General features: G+C 44.6%; 1 protein-coding gene across 3 annotated transcripts in view; it reads right to left on the bottom strand.

The window, feature by feature from the left end:
- MYO1B (myosin IB) overlaps positions 1 to 19,980 on the bottom strand; it is a 176,631-nt gene that overhangs the window by 66,929 nt on the left and 89,722 nt on the right. For all 3 annotated transcript variants that reach the window (XM_045086522.1, XM_045086523.1, XM_045086524.1), the window contains exons 5-7: positions 9,406 to 9,510; positions 5,520 to 5,566; positions 394 to 457 (exon numbers count right to left, since the gene is read on the bottom strand). In XM_045086522.1, coding sequence (XP_044942457.1) covers positions 394 to 457; positions 5,520 to 5,566; positions 9,406 to 9,510 — 216 coding nt within the window. The remainder of the gene's footprint in view (positions 1 to 393; positions 458 to 5,519; positions 5,567 to 9,405; positions 9,511 to 19,980) is intronic.

Genomic DNA, 19,980 nt, shown 5'->3' with positions numbered 1-19,980 from the left:
ACCATAAAATCTAGTCACATCTAGGAGGGGCACTTGGGTGGCTCAGTTGGTTAAGCCTCCAGCTCCTGATTTCAGCTCAGGTCATGATCCCAGGGTCATGAGATCAAGCCCTGCGTAGGGTTCTGCACTCAGCAGGGAGTCTGTTTTATGTTCTCTCTCCCTCTCCCTCCACCACCCACTCATGCACGTGCTCACTCTCTCTCCCTCAAAAAAAAAAAAAAAAAGATTTAGGAATTATAAAACAATCTGTAATCATAGCCTAACATAGTCTGAAACACATTATCTAAGAAAAAGAAATTGTAGTGTTATGCTTATCTCTTAAAGACTCAGGTATCTAAAATATTCTAACATATGTTTTGAACTTCTTGAAAAGGATTCAAGGAAAATACTCACAGTTACTTATCACTCCTCCCAGTGGATCGCCTTTAAAATCAAATTCAATATCCATATATTTGCCCTGCCAAAGAAAGATTTCGTGAGTTTTCAAGTTCACCTCAAAATAGTCAGTGTATCTTCTTAGAGAATAGCATGCTAAGCCCTTCATACATTTGTTTAAATGTAATTAACACATAATTTATGTAACCATGAGGCAAAACAATATGCCTCCATAAATAATTCATACTAAGTACCACATTAGCTAACATATCATGTTGCTAATTCAGGAACACATCTTCTTAGCCAGCATGTGACTTTTTCATTTCAGTTACCTATTTCAAGTGTCTAAAGAGTGTGTGTGTATTCAAGAATTAAAACTGGGAAAAGTTAAGTATTCCTTGTTTATGCACTAGTTGGGAATATAAATTATTTCATTTTTATAAGCAAAATGTGTTTTAAGCCATGGCTAGAAACTCCCAAGTATACTGGACAGTGGACAAAATGGAACACGTAAAGTCCTATTTTTGTGTCCACTCAAATCAAATGCATGATTATATTTTGTAAATGATCTGGAATTAAAGACTGATCATTATTACTCTCTGTGGCTTTTGATCTAGATTATACAGCAATAGACATATCCCAGGTTCCTATTACACTTTATAGATAGTATCGTTACACACAGAAACACACATGGAGTTTCATACAGTGACTTTTAAAGAATTGGCTTATATCTGTCTAGTTAAAGAGTAACAGGCATTAACTGAATAACCCAGACAGCTGGTTTTTGTTTGAAAATGGTGTGTTGGTCTAGTACGTGGTCTTTGCTTTTGTTTCATGTTCTACTTCAGTAAGAGTCACATAGATGGCTTGTAAATAAATCTCCCAAAGAATGACTACTTTAATGCCTTCTATTTTCAAAATAATAGTAGAGGGTCAGAAACGTGATCAGAGGGCTCTCAATCAACAGTGCAGTCTGTGACTTTTCACTAGCTTATACGTGCTCTCTTGCCTTTCCTTTCTTGTCAAGGGTCACCTGGCCCTTTTAAAAGTCTTCTCTCATTTATTAAGCAAATGTCTATCGAGCATTTCTTAGATACTAATGTAAGGCACAAGGAAAAGCAAGGCATCGTTCCTGCCCTCAAGGAAGATCCAGCCCGAGGGGAGTGGAGCCAGATAAACAGGACATTACTGTGCGCGGAAACATATTCTACAGTGGGGCAGGATGCTATGCACCAAGAACAGGAGACAAAAGCTGAGGTCGGCCCTAGATCAAACGTGAAGTATCAGGGTTAAGACAGGGAGCAAGGAGGCGAGAGAGCAGGGAGGAGAGGCCCCACGAACAGGCATCTGTGAGGCTGGCACACCTCATGGCACCGAGACACTTTCTTGACAGCAAAGTCCTGTCATTAAAGATTTCTTAGTAAGAAGCCATGATCAGACCTGCGTATTTACAAGATCACCGTAGGTAACGTGGGATGGACTGGAAAGGAGCACAACCAGACAGAGTCGACAGGAGGCGGCAGGAGTCATGGGAGAAATGCTGATGGCTTTGAGCAGGAGTGCGCAAAATCGGGAAGAGTAAGCGAGCTGAGAGCTCCGAGAGTCACCACGACGGATCCCGGGTGCATGTAGGCCGTAAAGAAAGGAGGGCAGTGATTAGAAAGTCCAGGAATGTGGCCCAGGCAAGCGAGTAGATAGCTGTGCTCTCCACGCTGGCAGGGACAGCAGCCGTGCAGCAGCCACAAAGGAAGGTGAAAGAGTAACATCACAGGAGAGTCAGAGGTTGGCCACAGGAGAGGGGGTGATTTTGATGGAAGGTGCTTCCTGACACAGGAAGTAACCAGATCAGAGCGCAGGCGGAGCGATCAGCGAAAGATGCGTGACAGGAGGGTGTCTCTACGGATTCTGGGACAGGTGAGGCCCCAAAGCTGAGGATGCAGATGAGGAGGAGGAGTGAGGTGATGACGACAATGACCTCCAGGAAGTAACCAACTTGCCCTCAGTTGAGAGTAAGGGATGGGATGGGGGTCTGCGGACAGTAGTAAACCCGTGCAAAGTGGGAAAGGAAGCTGACCCGGGATAAACGAAAGGACAGCGCTGACAATTCAGGTGACCTTGGAGCGGAATTCTCTTCGTTAGCTCATCATGAGTCTACTCAGAGAAGACCAATGCCTCCCACTACCTAGAAAATAAAGGCTAAGACCATGAGCCTGATGATATTCCAAGCCTCCAGGTGAGGCCCTGAACCATCTCTCCAGGCCTTTGGCCCACAGCTCCCTTCACAGACCCTCTCGTCCAGCCCCTGACTCGGACAGGAGCAGGCCCACTCTGGTCTCTCTCCTCGGCTTCCCCACGCCAGCTCCTCCTGCTTTCTACTCAATTTTGGCACATTTCAATCTTACAGGCCCACTCAGAACTGTCCCCTGCCCCAGACTCCTCCAGCTTCGCTATTCAGAATGTCCATAAAGCTATGTTGGGAAGTTACTATTTTCTGCCTTGTGTTATAATTATTTTTGAACAAGTCCATTTTTTATGACTTGTTTATAAGCTTCTTAAAAATATTCATTCATCAGTGTTTCCTGAGTCTCTACTCTGACACCAGGCACTCTTCCAGGTCCTGGGGTCACCACAGTGAACAAGGCCAAGGTACTTGCTCCTATGGCTTCTCCTCTCTAAGGTCCATGATCAGAGAGAAACAGAGAAGGTGAGTATAATCATTCCAGAGACTAAGGAACGCCTGAAAAAAGTAAAAGCACGATGAAGTCAGAGTCTAGAAAAGGCATCAGGAAGTGACATTTGAGGAGAGACCTAAATGACGCGAGGCGGTGGCCACGCAGAGATCTGGACGCGAGCACATCGTGCAGAAAGACCAGCAACTTCGAAGATCTGAGGCAAGCGGGCGCTCAGCAGCCCTGCCCATGGCAAAGGCCGTGCTGCGAGGCCAGGCAGGCCAGGGCCCGGAGCAGGCCGCAGCTCACGCCGGCAGGCAGGGGAGGCTTCGGGAGGGGCCTCCACTGCACTCCAGGGGCAGGGGGAGCCACTGAGGGCTTTCAGCTTGTAAAGACCGTTCTGGATGCCAGCAGGGAACGGTCTGTAGGCTGCAAGAGGAGATGCGGGGAGACCCATGCTGAATTAACTATTAAAAAAAAGAAGAAGAAGGAAAGAAAAAGAAACCAAACCCCCAATCAGAGATTTCAAACAAACGAATACTTCGGACGGGCTTTTTTATTGCTCCGAATGAAAGGTTCGTAATGGAATTTTCGGGACCCTCTGCGCGCTCCTAGCTGGGCTCTCTGCAGACAGGACGGGTCCCCGGGGCTCCCTCATCTCTCCTCTTCCCCGCCCTGAAACGGTGGCTGCGAAGAGCCACTTCCACCGTCTTGCGGGTCTCTTTTCAGCAGAAGTTCCGTATGTGAAGCTAGAGGGACTCGGGGCAGGGCGCCGCGCGGGGGCCGCCCCAGACCGCGGGCCGGGTTTGGCGGCCGCCGCGGGCGCGCCCAGCTACCCCGCTGCGCCGAGCAGCTCCTCGGACCGGCCAGACGACTCGCGGGTTCCCGGCGCGGAATCCGTCTGCAGAGACCCGCGCCACGCACGGCGCCACGCACGGCGCAGCAGCGGCTGTGAACGCGGCAGTCGATCGAGTGACGGCGCGGCGGGGGAGGTCGCGGGTCCGGGCGCCGGCGAGCAAGCCGAGTCCCGAGAACCGGGCTGAAAGGACTCGGCCTCTGGCCACGCGTTCACCGCGCCCCGACGCCCACTAAGGGGACGTCTCCGAGTCACTCGTCCAGGCCAATCACCCGCCAAGCCTTTCACTAGGTCTCAGACCCCGCGGAGTAGTAAAGACTCCCGAGACCCGGTCTCCCGCATTCTTACAGTCTACAGACTAAACGTATTCAGACATTTTCTAAGTGTACGTGTATAACCTGCAAACAGCAAGAAAAGAAACAGGCCCCATAAAGGAGCTGGATCCCTTGGAAGGACTCCTACCTGCCCGCACCCGCTTGTTTCCGTCATGAGATCAGCCCGTCCCCACGACAGGAAAGGGCACTGCTCAAACCCGCATAACCACGGGCGGGGCTGACCCCACGGAAAATCGCACAGCCTGGAGCCTGGAGCCAGGAGCCTCCCACTTCCCAGGCTACCAGAACCGCCGCTACCTGGGCCACGGTCCTGCCGTGAGCCCTGGACGGTGCTCACGAGAGAAAAGCGAAAAGCGCGACAGAAAGACGTGACGGGGAGAAAGGGGGGGGGGTGTCTGGCAGAGAAGCACCAAAACCTCCCAAAATCGTCCCAAGGAACGTATATGAGGAAACTGCTTATAAAATAAATAACCTTTTATGAAATTTGTAAGACTGGTTAAACCCTATAAGAAAGGGGCCAATTTCGAAACGTCCCCATCACGCTCAACTCCCTTCCCCGCGGCCATCAGGTAGCGTCCGGGTCTCCACAAAAACGACAGGCAGGCCGGCGCCTGCTCAGCTGGGGAGACCACAGCGGGCCTCCGAGCGCGGGGCATGCCGGGAGAGCCGAGCGCGGGGCATGCCGGGGAGAGCCGGGAGATGAAGCCAGGAAGGCGTGTCTTCTGCCCTCAGCACTTTCCGAGTGAGTGAACCAAACTCGAAACCTCAATTAGCAGCAGTTTTTACTATTACTACCACTGGTATTACTGGTACTACTAGTACTACTAGTACCTCCTCCCCACCTCCTGCCAACGGTCAAATCTAATGATTCGCCTCTGTGAGGTTTCAGCGGACCCTTGCGTGGCTCCTCGTCCCACGGGATGAAGGGCAGAGCCGTAGTTTGTCCTCCCTGCCCCGTCACCGCGGACTCCTAACTGTGCTTCCTAAGTTTAGCCAAAACTCAGACGAGTGAAGAGCTCTTCCGAAGACTCCTTTCCACAGCCCTCGGAATTCGGTGGGTGACAGATGACGAAGTACGAAAGAAAAGGCTATCACTCCAAAAAGAATTAAAAAGAAAAATCCCAGAAAGCAGAAAATAGTTCTTAGACAACGTTCGGTGTCTCAACAGCAGCGCGTTCTTATTTTCCAAATGTGTGTATTAAGAAATACTAAACATCTACTGGTTGTTTAGACACACATGAGCTAAATATTAGTGTTAGCACTTACGCTTATACAAATACTTACAAATCTAGAGGAGTTGTCGTTCCTTACAGTCTTGGCATTTCCAAAAGCTATGAAGAAAGAAACAGATGCATGGGTAAGATTGACAGAAAAATCACTTCAAGCAGAAATCTAAAGCAAATGGAATATTTGATAGCTATAAATCCTAGAAAATACAACTTGTAGCAGTGACATTTCTGTCCAAGCTTCCCATAGAAACATACTGAGTGCAAGTCTTAAGAAAGCTTCCATGTCTTTTCACAGGTTCATAGAAAAAGAGTCATTCCTACGATTTGTGGAATTTTTAAAAATATTACTATAAATGTAATCTTGTCTAATCAAATACCTTTTACTGTTTTAAGAGTAGTCAGTTGGGTGTACAGCAAGCAAGCCTTGTATTCTCCACCATTATTATCAGTGTAAATATGATTATTTCAGAAATGACTACTTAATATTATCAAAGGCTTCATGGAACTTGATGAGGTTTCCAGATGGAAAAAGGCACACGAAACGTTAAATTATCTAATTAATTTTAAAATAAAGCCACTAAAATGTGATTACATATGTAACTGTGAAATACAGAAAGAGTAAGAGATTTGGAAACAAACAATTTCCAATAGGCTAAAAATACTACATAGTTTCTTTAGCTTATCCCCTCAAACCTAAGTGAAACTTTCCAGAAAAGAAAGAAAATCAAACTGGCACATAATGCAGAATCCAAGTTTATTCCAAACTGAGCTGCAGTGAGGAGCTGAGTCTCCCACAGGAGTCCTTTTTAAGAAACTGAGGGCACCTAAGTACCATGAGTAAGGCCATCCTATCCCAGGGACAGAATGTTCCTCTTCAATGTAGATATTTCATGGTGTCATAAAGAAAAAGGTCTGTTTCACCAAGCTTGTGCACAAAGTAGGGGCAAATTAATCTAGGCCACCATAGTAGAAAATTAAGTGGAATAAATATAAGACTATATATAAGGAGGAAGGACCCCTGTTTGATGCTTTAGAAGGAGCCCATCAGTGTACCCCAGACCTCGATGTGCAAACCAGTCACCCAAAGATCTTGTTCAATGGGTCTAGGGATGGTCATGAAATTTTGCATTTCTCCCAATACTCCCCACCCCACCGACCCTGTTACTAGGATCCCTGGGCCAGCTGCAGCTCACAAGGACTGAAATAATGTGGCAACCAGAAAAATGAACCTTGAGATTAAGAGGCCAGGCATCAAATCCCTGGAGGCCTCCATAACTTCATAAATTAAACAGAGGGAACATTCGAGTAAAGAAGCTCAAATGATTACTAAGGGCTAAAGGCTGATCCAGGTTTTGAAAGCAGTCACGTGATCAAGGCACGACAGTGGGTTTCTGTCGATGTTCACTTGGGATATTCAGTAGCCAAACCCGATGCATTGTATTTCTCCTTAGCTGGCTTTTTTACGGTTTTGATTTTTTAAAAATAGTTGGTCCCAGCTCAGTTCAGTTGAAATTTACAAAGTCTACACAAGGAAATTTCTCTGTATCAGCGATTAGGCCTGGGAGGGGTGCAGTGTGGTAGGTCCCTCATGCCAAATTCTCTCCTTAGTAGAAAAGTCAACTGAGAGACTCTACGGAGTGCGGAAACATGTACACAGGAAATACTAAAAAAGGAACCTTACTGAAAAGGCTCACATCATCCTCTAGCTCCGCCGCCAGCTAAGAGGTTTCAACAAATGCAACCCTGAAAATGCAGTGTTGCCCCAACGGTCATGAAGACCATGACATTTCTCGTGTTTTCACAGGCTAGTCTTCCTGGTGGGTGTGAACATGCTGGGGGTCCAAGTTAACTAACTTGCGTAGCCTCGAAGTCCAACTTGAGATGCTGATGCATAAAAGACAGTTTATTGTGGCTTGAAGGTCAAGGGCAAGTGAAGGAATTGCTTCAAAAAAACTTTATTCAGGGCGCCATTTGCACGCCATAAACCATCTTTTCATCAAACAAATCTCAGTTGCACGCACACAGCTCTAAACACTAAAGTCTTTTATTGTGGGCCACGGAATCAAAAACAAGTGTTTCATTATAGAACACTTGAGACACATTCCTCAATTGTTTTTTTAAGCTCATTGTTCTCAATGTTCATTTACAGTAGCAGTTCCAGTTAAAAAGTAAAACATTCCCATAAAAGATAATACATGACCACAGCAGACATTTCTTCCATTTCCTGCACTGGGGCCTAGTTCCAAATACCATCAAATAAAGGGCCAAATTCTCATCGCAGATGCGAGAGCATTCCACAGTCCTTCTCTAGATCGCAGCATTCTTAAAATAAGCATATACAGAAATACACGTACAGCGCCCTAACTCAAAAGCAAAAGACAAACTAAACAAAAAGTGAAATACTGGGGCAATAAAATGAAGATACAGCACTTTCTATAATAGCTTCCTTCGTCATTAAGGTGCCAAAGGGGACAAAAAGATTGGTAACAATGGCATAGATGTTTCAGCCTTTGCTTTTTGCAAGTTAGAGTATTTTCACTTGTTTTATCTAACTATCTGGGGGATGAAGGAGGGGCTAGGTCTAGGTAACACGGGCAGCAGAGTTCTGTCCTTCCACACTGGGGGGCAACCTACTCACCCCAAAGCAGCTCTGTTTTAATCACCATTAAATCTTGACCTTCCATGACCTTGAATAAAGAGCTAAACTACTCTTCTAGACCAAAGACTCTAATCAGGGCTGGTCCTGACTCTGCCCTACCAGGGACATTTGGAAGTGTCCAGACACATTTTCAATATTACCAACCAGGGGCAGGGGTGCCTTTGGCAACCAGTGGGAAGAGGCTACAGATGTGGGTAAACATCTCATGAGGGAGACACAGGACAGCACTCCACAGCGGAGATTCATCCAGTCCAAAATGGGGTCGAGAAACCCTACCCTACCCCAATGACTGCACAAGTGACAATAAAGACAGGCTTATAATATAAAGCAAAACTAAGGGCTTGCCATCAATAGGGAAAGGCTGACTTCCTGTTTCCGAAGGCAAAGAATGGTTAATGCCTATGGGTTCTGCCAACCTCCATGGCATTAGGGGGACTCACCTCTGGCTTTTTCTGATGGTGCTATGGACTACATGTGTATGTCCCCCACCAATTTTTATGTTGAAGTCCTAACCCCAGTGTGACTGTATTTAGAGCTGGGGCCCTTGGAAAGTAATAAGGGTTCTATGAGGTCATGAACCAACGAGGGTTCCTGCCCCCACCCACCACACACAAAGAACAGGTGATGTGATCACATAGCAAGATGGTGGCTACCTGTAAGCCAAGAGACCTCCCTTGCCAGCATCTTCACTGAAGGCTTCTGAGCCTCCAGAAGAGTAAGAAAATAAATTTCTGTGATTTAAGGCAACTGGCCTATGGTATTTTGTTAGAGCAGCCCAAGCTAGCTAACACAGATGGCCAACCACGGAATCGGAACTCCAAAGTCAGGTTTAGGCTTTCTGTGACCCTGAAAAAGACTGTCCTTTAGGTGTTTTTCTGGCATGGCCTTTCTGACAACAGAAATAAGCAGCCAGAGGTGTTACCTGAACGATAGACTAGCATGGCACTCACACGGCACCTTTTCTCCCAGTTCTTCCTAGCCATCAAATCAAATGCAAATGTCAAGTGATTATTTTTAGGCAAAATTAGAATGATTCAAAGAAAAATCGAAAGGGAAAAAAAAATGAACATAAGCAGGAAAGCTCCTTTTAGATGAGTGAACTCTTTCCTCCTTTAAGCACCTGAAGGCAAGAGTGCTTACGACAGAGCTCATTTGCTCAGCATGTCTGGGCCTGAAGCCTTCTTTCCGCTCCCCTCAGCCCCACTTCCAGCCCACCAGACGAGCTCTGCGAATAGATCCATTGTACGAGTCACACTGACCCGAGGCACACAGGAAATCCTACCTTCCAGGACTGGGTTGGACTGTAAAAGCTGTTCTTTGACTTGGTTCACTTCTGCTCCTTTTCCACAAACGGCTGCTACGTAGGACATAACAAGCTTGCTGGCCTCTGTGAATGAACAGAGATCATACCGATAAATCAGACAGACACCTGGAAACAAATTCGCGGGGAAGGAAATAGGGTACAGGGCACAGAAGATCCACTCATAATGCTTTCGAATGGCTTCGTACCTGAGACCAAATAGTGTTGAGGAAAGCTTTTAACATACGTGTGCTTTCCACCAGTCAGAACGGCTAAAATTAACAACACAGGAAACAACAGGTGTTGGTGAGGATGCAACAAAGGGGAACCCTCCTACACTGCTGGTAGGGACGCAAGCTGGTGCAGTCACTCTGGAAAACAGCATGGAGGTTCCTCATGAAGTTAAAAGCAGAACAACCTTACGACCCAGCAACTGCATTACTACGTATTTCCCAAAGGACAGAGAAACCCTGAATTGAAGGGGCACGTGCATCCTGATGTTTACAGCAGCAGTGTCCACAACAGCCTAATTGTGGAGAGAGCCCAAGTGGCCACTGACAGACGAATGGATAAAGAAGATGAGGTGTATACACCCAATGGAATATTACTTGGCCATCAAAAATAATCAAATCTTGCCATTTTGCAATGATGTGCATGGAACTGGAGAGTATTATGCTGAGTGAAATAAGTCAGTCAGGGAAAGACAACTACCACATGATTTCACTTGTATGTGGAATCTAAGAAACAAAACAAATGACCATGGGGGGGAAAGAGAAAGGAAAACCAAGACACAGTCTCTTAACTACAGAAAACAAAGTGACGGTCACCAGAGGGCATGGGGCTTAGGTGACGGGGATTAAGGAGTGAACAGGTTGTAATGGGCACTGGGTATTGTATCGAAGTGCTGAATCACTAAATTCTCTACCTAAAACTAATATTATACTGTGTGTTAACTGGAATCTAAATAAAAACCAAAAAAAAGAAAAAAAATTTTTAAGTATTTATGCTTTCTACTCAATGACATGTCATTAATTCAGATGTAATAGGAATGGTGCTTAAAGATTAGCACCAGGATGAAAAAAAAAATTTGCTGCGTAATATAGCCAATAACATATCCGGAGAATGATCTTCTTAAAGCAATCACTCACACGTAATTACAGTATTATACACAGATAATTCCAGCTAAAAATAAGCTGGTAACCTGGTAACCTGGGTAGCTTTACGGAAGTATTTTTAAAGCTTAAAAGAACTGTCCTTGTCAAAAATACTTTCTAAATCAAACCAGTTTGCTCACAACTACACTAAATTAGTTACTTTTCAGCTCAACTGAAAAACTAAGTGGCTAATGTAAGAATTCAGTCCTTCTTCAGGACATAGTTGTTTCCAAAGGTTTCACTAGTAACTCTGAAAGGTAAGCTGCTAACAGTAGACGGCCGCCCGAGGCACACAAAGAATTCTTAGCTCAAAGGCAGGCAAGATTTGGTTTGGTGGTTTTGTCTGCTGGTTTCCATGAGCCCTTGTCCCCTCTCAGCACCTGCCTCTTAGGACCTGAGCTTCGGAATACTGCCTTCCAAGGAATAATAGATATTCAGGGAAAATGAGGTCCAAAGTCAAATGAATTAGAAGAAGTGAAATAGGTTTCTTTTTAAAGGGCTTCTGGGAGGATCCTGTATGTGGCAGAATTCTAGAAAAGGCTCTAGAATGCTATACTTCCCAGACGGGTCTGCCATGGAACCTGTTTCTCATTGAGTTGTCCTTGCCCTGATTTTCCATAACCAGGGAAGGGCTCGACGGTTAGCTGTCGGCAGAACTGAACTCTCACCTTCATTTGGGCAGTCGAGGTAGGGAGACTCATTACAAATCTTTCTTTCTCTAAAGTCTGTGCACGGGTATCACCGTCTGAGAGCAAGAAGCCTTCCTCAGAGCTGAGTGCGAATCCCTCTGCCCACAGTCACAAGGGCGCAGATCCCAACACTGCCATTTCTCACAGAGACCTACAGGGAACTTCCAGTCCCACTGCCCGCCCCAAAAAAGTAATAAACGAGCAACTGGAATGCCACCTTGGGCACACGGCCCGACCCTTGCTTTAGGGCTTTACAGCAACCCCGAAGCATTGACTAAATGAGCCACTGAGCACCAAGAATCTACACAACGTCACATACGGTTCTCCAAGCCTGACACAGGAGCAAATAGGGTATAGGGGGAGGTAACAATCCCACAGAGCTCTGAGAAACGAGGTGGGAGGCTGGGTACTTCGGCAGCTCAGTCCTCCTCCAACGTGCTTTCTGGGTAATGGAAATGAGTCCTCGCAGGTTCTCTGGTGGTCTCTTTTCTGTTGTCTGTGACTTTCTATGGCTGATTTCTGTTGTCTCCTTTTAGGGACTGCAACTGAGAAGTGCCAATCTTTTCATTTTTGTGATTCCCTTCCTCCAAAGGGCACTGCCCCCTTCATACAGCTTCCACTGTGTGACGTTTCCTCAGTGCATTTCCCATGGTCCCCAGGGTTTCAGTGTCTAAAAGCTGGTGAATTATATATGGGCAAAGAGTTTACATGCTTTCACATGTCATTCGACTTCCTGGCGCCACAATTCCCTATCCATGGGTCTGCGCTAGAACTCTTCTTCTGGTCACCTCAGAATGTTTCTTTCTCAGCTCTCTGGCTTTCGAGTCCAGGTGAGGCTCCCCCCCCCCCCCCCACAGGAAAGTCCCGGCATGCTGTGCTGTTGGTCTCCAACTCTGGGCCACCTCTCCTGAGTTACCCACACATCCCGACTCCGCAGTCCGGCCTCTGAAGCAACTCATCCCCAGGCCTGCTTTCTCACCACTCCACCTTCTCACAGGCACCTCCGCTCCCCACCCTCTCCTCCAGCTTCACATGTTATCATATCCCTGACGAGAACATCTGGCCTTTCTACCCATTATACTATGACAACAGTGAAGCATTTATAAGCACAATAATGGTCTTAGATAGTGGCAAATACACACACACACACACACACACACTTTAGGTGAAAAGGTAACTTTCCTTTTAGGTAAACTGACAATAAATATCAAAAGTCCAGGCCAACCTGTTTTGCTTATTCCAGTGACTATGGGCCTCAAACTTCAGACACATAATGATGCTGAGATCTGGAAATTCTGTTCTGGACTAGGATGGACTCAGGGACAAAATGCTGGGCGTGGGGTGGGGGTGGGGGCAGGAATCAACTGAGAATCAACATTCTCTGGCAGCTGCTGGAATTGATTTGGCCTCTAAGAGACTTTTAATGGTCAGTATGAAAAGAGTCAGTTTTCTCAGTGTCAAGCCTGTGTTAAAAACGGTCTAAGGAGGGGCGCCTGGGTGGCTCAATAGGATAGGCCTGTGCCTTTGGCTTGGGTCATGGTCCCGGGGTCCTAGGATCGAGCCCTGCATCGGGCTCTCTGCTCAGCGGGTAGCCTGCTTCCCCCCACGCCCCCTCTCTGCCTACTTGTGATCTCTGTCAAGTAAATAAATAAAATCTTTAAAAAAAAAATGGTACAAGGAGCAGATCTTTAGGAATTCGGATTGAACTTATATCTGGCTGTTAAAGTGCATATAATCCCACATATCTACGGAGATAGAAAGAGGGAGTTAACCTGGTTGAAATTAGGAGTGATTTTTATTAACTTTATAATCTATTTAAGTAATTCAAATAAAATTCTTTTTTTTTTTAAGATTTTATTCATTTATTTGACAGACAGAGATCACAAGTAGGCAGAGAGGCAGACAGAGAGAGGGGAGGAAGCAAGCTCCCCGCTGAGCAGAGAGCCTGATGCAGGGCTCAATCCTAGGACCCTGAGATCATGACCTGAGCCGAAGGCAGAGGCTTAACCCACTGAGCCACCCAGGCGCCCCTCAAATAAAATTCTTAAATATAGTTCAAGGATACTTATTCCCAAGTTGTTAAAAAGTTTGTAACATTCGATTCTTCAGTATCTTCAGGAAATCTAATCCTGGATTCATTTTGATAATTCATTTCTGGAAGCCAGGATTAAGACTAGTTTTCTTTCAACAGTCTCATTATCTTAAAGAGACAACTCTTATAAGTTTTTTCCCCTGACATAATACTTGACCTTTAACTTAAGCATCTCAGGAGATACTCGCTGCTTTAGACACGGAAGTAGAATAGTGAGGATAAGCCGCAAGGTCCAACACAGCTCAGAGACTGTTCTCGTAATGTTGCACCTTGCTGGAAACAGGAGATAATAGTTATCTCAAGAAGCTTTCTGCTTCATTTCCTTTTGGCTCTTCTGTGCTAAAGTTCAAATAAATTTTTAACTTTATTCAAGTATTTAGATACTTATCCAAATCAAAACCTCATGTAATGACCTCTATGAATGAAATATATTTCTAAGAATCAAGAATTATCATCTTCCGTATTTCAAAGTCCAGCTTTTGGATTATATTGACTGTTATAGAAACCAACTAAACATGACCTTGGCAATCACAGCACACAATTATAAGCACTTTCCAAAACAACACTCTTGAACAGACTGTGGACTGGTGACAATGCCTCTCATGTACATTGTAAAAATAGAAAAACGATTCTACTTGAGACAAAAAGGTGTATTCTTCATGTGTACTCAAATCTTTGAAAAGCACAGCTGGTTTAGACCTAAGAACACCGGCATTTAAAATTGGCAAAACATAACAGCATTTGCTTAGAATCAAATCTTAGTTCATCATTTTCTCTCTTATAGATAGTACACATATGTGAATTTATGTACACGTATATGTTTGAATGTAACGTGAATCCTAAAATTCATCAACAGACAAAAAAAATATTAAGTTTTCCAAGTAAAAGTGTTTTCTCTTCTCCTCAGAAAATGGTAGAACATCCAGGGTTTAACAGAGAGTCTGGGCCATGGGCAAACGGTGGTCACCTAATACTTCCAAATCAGAGTGCCTAGATCAGAATTCATTCCAACAAAGAACAGACAGGGGTTACAGAAGATAGATTCTGGGCATTTTAAATTCCTGATAAGGGAAAAATGAGAACTAATTTAACTCCATATTCTCTGGTACCGTGTAAAGGATTGTGAACAATATATATCATGTTGTTATGCAATTATTACATAATCCTATAATCCCATAGCAGTGTTTTTTATGAAAGAAAGCACTGCAAAGTAGCAGAAGGTGAATGACAAAGGAAAAACAAACATTTCCGTGAACAACAAACAGGATGGGAAACTTGCTGCTAAGACAGTAAAAACGATCTTACTGTGCGTGTTAACTGAGCAGGCTCCCATGGAGTCAATCACAGTATCAGGAAAAATGCCCAAAACGTATGGCTCTAAGCAAGGCTTATTCGCATTTTCTTCACAGAACGCATAAATGTATCCAGGAGTTAAAGGCATCTGTGTATTCATTCAATGCCATCCATGCCCTGTACAGATCATACAATACACACATGTATGTCATGCAGCAAATATAGCCACACACGTACACACATACACATACTGACATATTTATCTGCTTCTATACTTCTCTCTCCCCTTGGTTAAACTATCCAAGTTTTGCCCAGGTGGGTAAGTAGGTTGAACTTCTGCCTTCAGCTCAGGCCATGGGGATCCCATGTCCTGGGATGGAGCCCCACCTCAGGCTCCCTGCTCAGCGGGGAGCCGCTTCTCCCTCTCGCTCTGCCCCTCCCTATGCTCATGCTTCCCCCGCCCCAAATAAATAAATACAATCTAAAAACAAAAAAATCCAAGTTTTTTTAGGGACTGCACTTATAAGGGTCTCACAGTCCAGAGACCTGAAGGGTAAGACTGCCTAAATCAATGAGGCCTCCTTTGGGTACAATGAAAGACGGATTTTGCAACACAGAGGAACAGGCTTTCTAGCAGCCGCAGTCTGCAAGGCCGTGTAGTAAGCCAGCTGCACCATCTCCAAATTCATCAGACAGGTGGCCTTAAACTGCTCCAGTCGTGGTACAAAAAGCCTGGGTCTCACAACAAGAAATGCAGCATTTACTCCAAGAGGAGTCCTGAGGGCTGTGTTTTTACCAAAATACAACACTATGTACAAGCTGCTTTGCTTCTGAAAGTTGGCCACGAGATCCCTGATAATTAATATAAAACATGTGGATCAAGAGAGGCCTTTCTCACACGGGGAAGAAACAAAACAAAAGCCCACTCTCTTCCGGGCTTCCGTGTGCTTAGCTGTTCTGCTTCCCTAGGACACCGCTGTAAGGAGACGTCAAGTTGTACAAGGTCATTTGGGGTTCAAAACCAAAGGTCTTAATGAGCACGGCAGGCTTCACAACAGTCTTAGCAGATAGCTAGAGAGTTCCCAGATACTGATGTTACTGTAAAATTAGAAACCAAAGAATTTATACCGTTTCCTTAGGACAGGATCATCTTCGCAGACCCACAGATTTATTCTGATGTCTTTGAAAAAATGCCGTTCTGATGGGTCCTTCATGTTCTGCCTACCCTGCTCCTGTCAGCGCTTGAATGATTCTCCACAAACTATCTGTATTCACAATAGTGAATTCTGAGTTCACTGCCTAGAAATACTTGGGCACTTTTATGAGGCATGATGAATTTTTTATTCAGCACAGCAATAATGAATTAAATAGGACCCCAAAGGACTCAAAGAGTTCACGCCTCTCCCTGAGCGCCCACATTACAGAAGCACACGGCAGAAGACTATCTCCACTGCTTAAGGCCAATAACATCATCATCTGCCAAGGGGGTTTACAACCTCGTTAAATTAATTACTTCTTGTAAAGTAAGCCCTCTGATCCTGCAGGGTAGTCCTGTATAAGCTACCAGGAAAGGTTCTTACCGAAAGAGATACTGTGTGCAAACCATTCAAGCACATTCTGAACCCTCCATAAATGTCACTGTTCTTCTTTCATTTAATCACCAACAAAATCTTTAGTAACGATGTGAACTCAAAAACAATTTCAGTGGACAACATAATGCGCCATTGCAAGTGGCCTGGCATCCCTCCTCCCCACAGAACTGACGAAACCCCCTCCCAATTCCTCCCCTGACCATGCCGCCATCTCCATATTGTTTTCCATCATTTCATTTTCCCGTAAGTAATCTCCATGGAACGGAGACATTAATCAACACACAAATTCTATGCTTGATCACATGGAGAGTCTAATGACAAAACCGTTAATAAAACCTGAGGCAACTTTTGTATCCCTGTTTTTGAAATGAAAGAAAAGTAGAAAAAGATGGAATAAGTAAGTGAAGCACGAAATGTCCCTGGAGAGAGAGAGAGAGAGAGAGGCAGGAGATGCTGCTGGGATCCATAAATGAATAGGAAGAACTTACTAGCAGCAATCAGAGAGTAACTGAGCAGATATTCTAGAACGGCAGTTCTCACTCAGGACGAGGGTCCACTTCCCAGCACTAGGGTTAATGCTAATGGACAGCTGAAGCGCCACAAGTTTGGGAATCACAGTGGCTCAAAAAGAAGACAGATGCATCGAAAGACCTCGAGCCAGTGCTGTTCAAAGTCAGACCCAAAAACCGGAACCACCCAAAGCTGGTAGGTCCATGGCCTACTACCAGTCTACACATGAAAATAGGCTTTTATAAGTTTTTTTTATAGCAATTTGGTCATTTACCTTGTCTGTTTAAACTAAAAACAGGGGCGTCCAGGTGGCTCAGTGGGTTAAGCGTCTGCCTTCAGCTCAGGTCATGATCCCAGGGTCCTAGGATTGAGCCCCACATCTGGAGCCCTGCTCAGCGGGGAGTCTGCTTCTCCCTCGCCTCTCCCCCCTGCTCGAGTTCTCACGCACGTGCGCTCTCACTCTCACTCTCTCAAATGAGTAAATAATACCTTTTTTACAAATGTTAAAAAATAAACTAAAAACAACTAGAGATTGGTTGTTCTATGTCTTCCTTTCATTTTTCTGGTATCAGTCAGGAACAGGTTTGGGGAGGAGAGAGACTGATGTTTCACGATGGAAGGTGTGAGAGGCACTAGTCTAGAGTGGCGATGATGCCCTCCTCCAGCCTCCCTCCTGAAACAGCACCTAGTCTTGGGTACCTTAAACACAATGGCCCTACCACAGGGAAAAAAGCAAAGGCCGAGAAGTAGCTGTCCATCTTATGACCGAGGGCAAAGGGATCCCAAGAAGGACAAAATCCGGGGAGGATGAGAGGGAAAAAAGGATTCCAAGTAGTGAGTGGTCTACTGAAACCCAAAGGCCACGTTATTATGTAACAAAATATCAAGAGAAGAGAAAACTACAAGAAAGAAGAATGGACTCCATCCCACCAGATTTCTACCAGAGGAATGAGGTGTTATTGTTTTCCTCAGAAAAACTGAACACCAACCCTCTGAAACAGTACCAGCAACTTCCACTTAGCTTTTCAATATGGAAGACACGTGAGCCCCCCAGGAGATGGACTCTCACTGTAGGAGGGAGCAGTGTGGTTTGCAACTCTGTGAGAAGGAGGTGGCCATGCACTGACATGGCTAATTAGTGGATGCGCTGTCTTCTTGGAATGTATGTTCCGGGGGAGATGAAGACGTGGCCAACACCAATCAAGCCAGTGACCACAGCCCACTTCTGATGACTCACTGAGGAACAAAGTGATACAATCAGACCCTCAAAAAATGTATCGTTAGTCATGATGAAGAATGAGTAAAGCCTAAAAAAATTAATAGCCATAGGAATAATTTCATCTAGTCCCCCCTCCTGCTTAAATACAAAGGAAGGTGTGAAGTGACTAGGCTGGTAGGTACAGTCGAAAGGACCGGAGTAAGGAGTACGGGCATGGGACACACAGATACAAACGCCTCCTGTCAAGGGACATAGTTTTTAACTTGCCTTGCTACCATTTCCACTGGTCAGCTTGGAAAGAAACAAGAAACTGTACTACTTCTAAGAATTCAATTATTTCCCCAGAAAGAACTGGTTAGTGACAGAAGAGAGGAAAAAACTTGCTCCCAAGACACCAGTGTCCCCTTAAATTACCTACTATAAAGAGGGAGTTGTGAATAGTGAAAGATCTCCCAAATTTCTGAGCGAACAGAGGTCTAGAGCCCACACCCAGAGATTCAATGAATGCTCTAAAGAGGGATGGGAAACTAAACTATGAAATACTGTCTACAAATAAATAGAGAGCAGAAGCTTTCATTTAAAGTAGCCCAAGCTGCGATTACTGGACTGGAGAAAAGCAGGAGAGCGGGCTCCAGAAGCAGGTGGGGACCAGATCACACAGCACCTACGCAGCAAGCACAAGGGACTTGAAATTTATTTTAGCGCAAGAGAAACCAGTAAAATGTTTATATAAAAAATATCCTGAGACAAATGAAATCAGAAAAACAATATATCAAAACTTAGGAGATGCAACTTTTAGGAGGAAAGTTTACAGTCACAAATGTATATATTAAGAATAAAGAAATATCTCAAACAAACCTAATATTACACCTCAAGGAACCAGAAAAAGAAGAACAAACTAAGCTCAAAGTTAGCAGAAGGAAGAAAATAGTACCAATTAAGGCAGAAATAAATGAAACATAGAACTGGAAAATAACAAAAGATTAATAAAACTAAGAGATGGTTCCCTGGAAAGATAAACCAAATTGACAAACCTTTAAACTAAGCAAGAAAAAAGAGATGTCTCAAAAAAATAAAATTATAAATGAAAGAGGGGACATTCAACAAATACCATATAAACACAAAGAACCTTAAGAGGTTACTATGAACAATTACATGCCAACAGACTGGACAACCTAGAAGAAATGGTTAAGTTCCTAGAAACATACAAACTACCCAGACTGAATGGTGGTAAACAGAATAGTAACAAGGAAGATTCAATCAATAATCAAAAACCTCCCCAAAAAGAAAAACCCCAAACTAGATGGATTCACCATTGAATTCTACCAAACATTTAGGGGAGAATTAACACCAATCCCTCTCACTCTTCCAAAACATTGAAGAAGAGGTAACATTTCCGAACTCCTTTTATAAAGCCAAACTTACCCTGATACCAAAGCCAGATAAAGATACTACAAGGAAACTACAGATCAGTATCTGTGATGAACGAAGAAGTTAAAATTTTCAATAAAATACTACCAAACTGAAATCAAAGGCTTATTCAAAGGATCATACCCTGGGGTGCCTGGGTGGGTCAGTCAGTTGAGCGTCCCACTCTTGATTTTGGCTTAGGTCATGATCTCAGGGTCCTGGGATCAAGTCCTGCATGCACAATGGGAAGTCCGCTTCAGGATTCCGTCCCTCTCTTTCTGCCCCTCCCATCCCCCTGCTCACAGAAATGTTCTCTCTCTCAAAATAAATAAATCTTAAAAAAACAACAACAGGGATCGTACTCCGTGATCAAGTGGTATCATCCCTAAGATGCAAGGATGGTTTAACATACGCAAATCAATAAATGTGACACATCACATTAAGAGAATAAAAGATAAAAATCATATGAACATCTCAACAGATACAAAAAGGCATCTGATGAAATTCAATATCCTTTCGCGATAAAAACTCTCAACCAGCTGGGTAGAGAAGGAATGCACCTCCGCATCGAAAAGGACATAAAGGACTGGCCCACAGC

This window comes from Mustela putorius, unplaced genomic scaffold (genome assembly GCF_011764305.1).
Source record: "Mustela putorius furo isolate JIRA1106 unplaced genomic scaffold, ASM1176430v1.1 tig00000992_pilon_pilon_pilon, whole genome shotgun sequence".
Lineage (NCBI taxonomy): Eukaryota > Metazoa > Chordata > Mammalia > Carnivora > Mustelidae > Mustela > Mustela putorius.
Note: the sequence above shows the minus strand (reverse complement) of the source record. Positions and strands in the feature narration are given on the sequence as shown.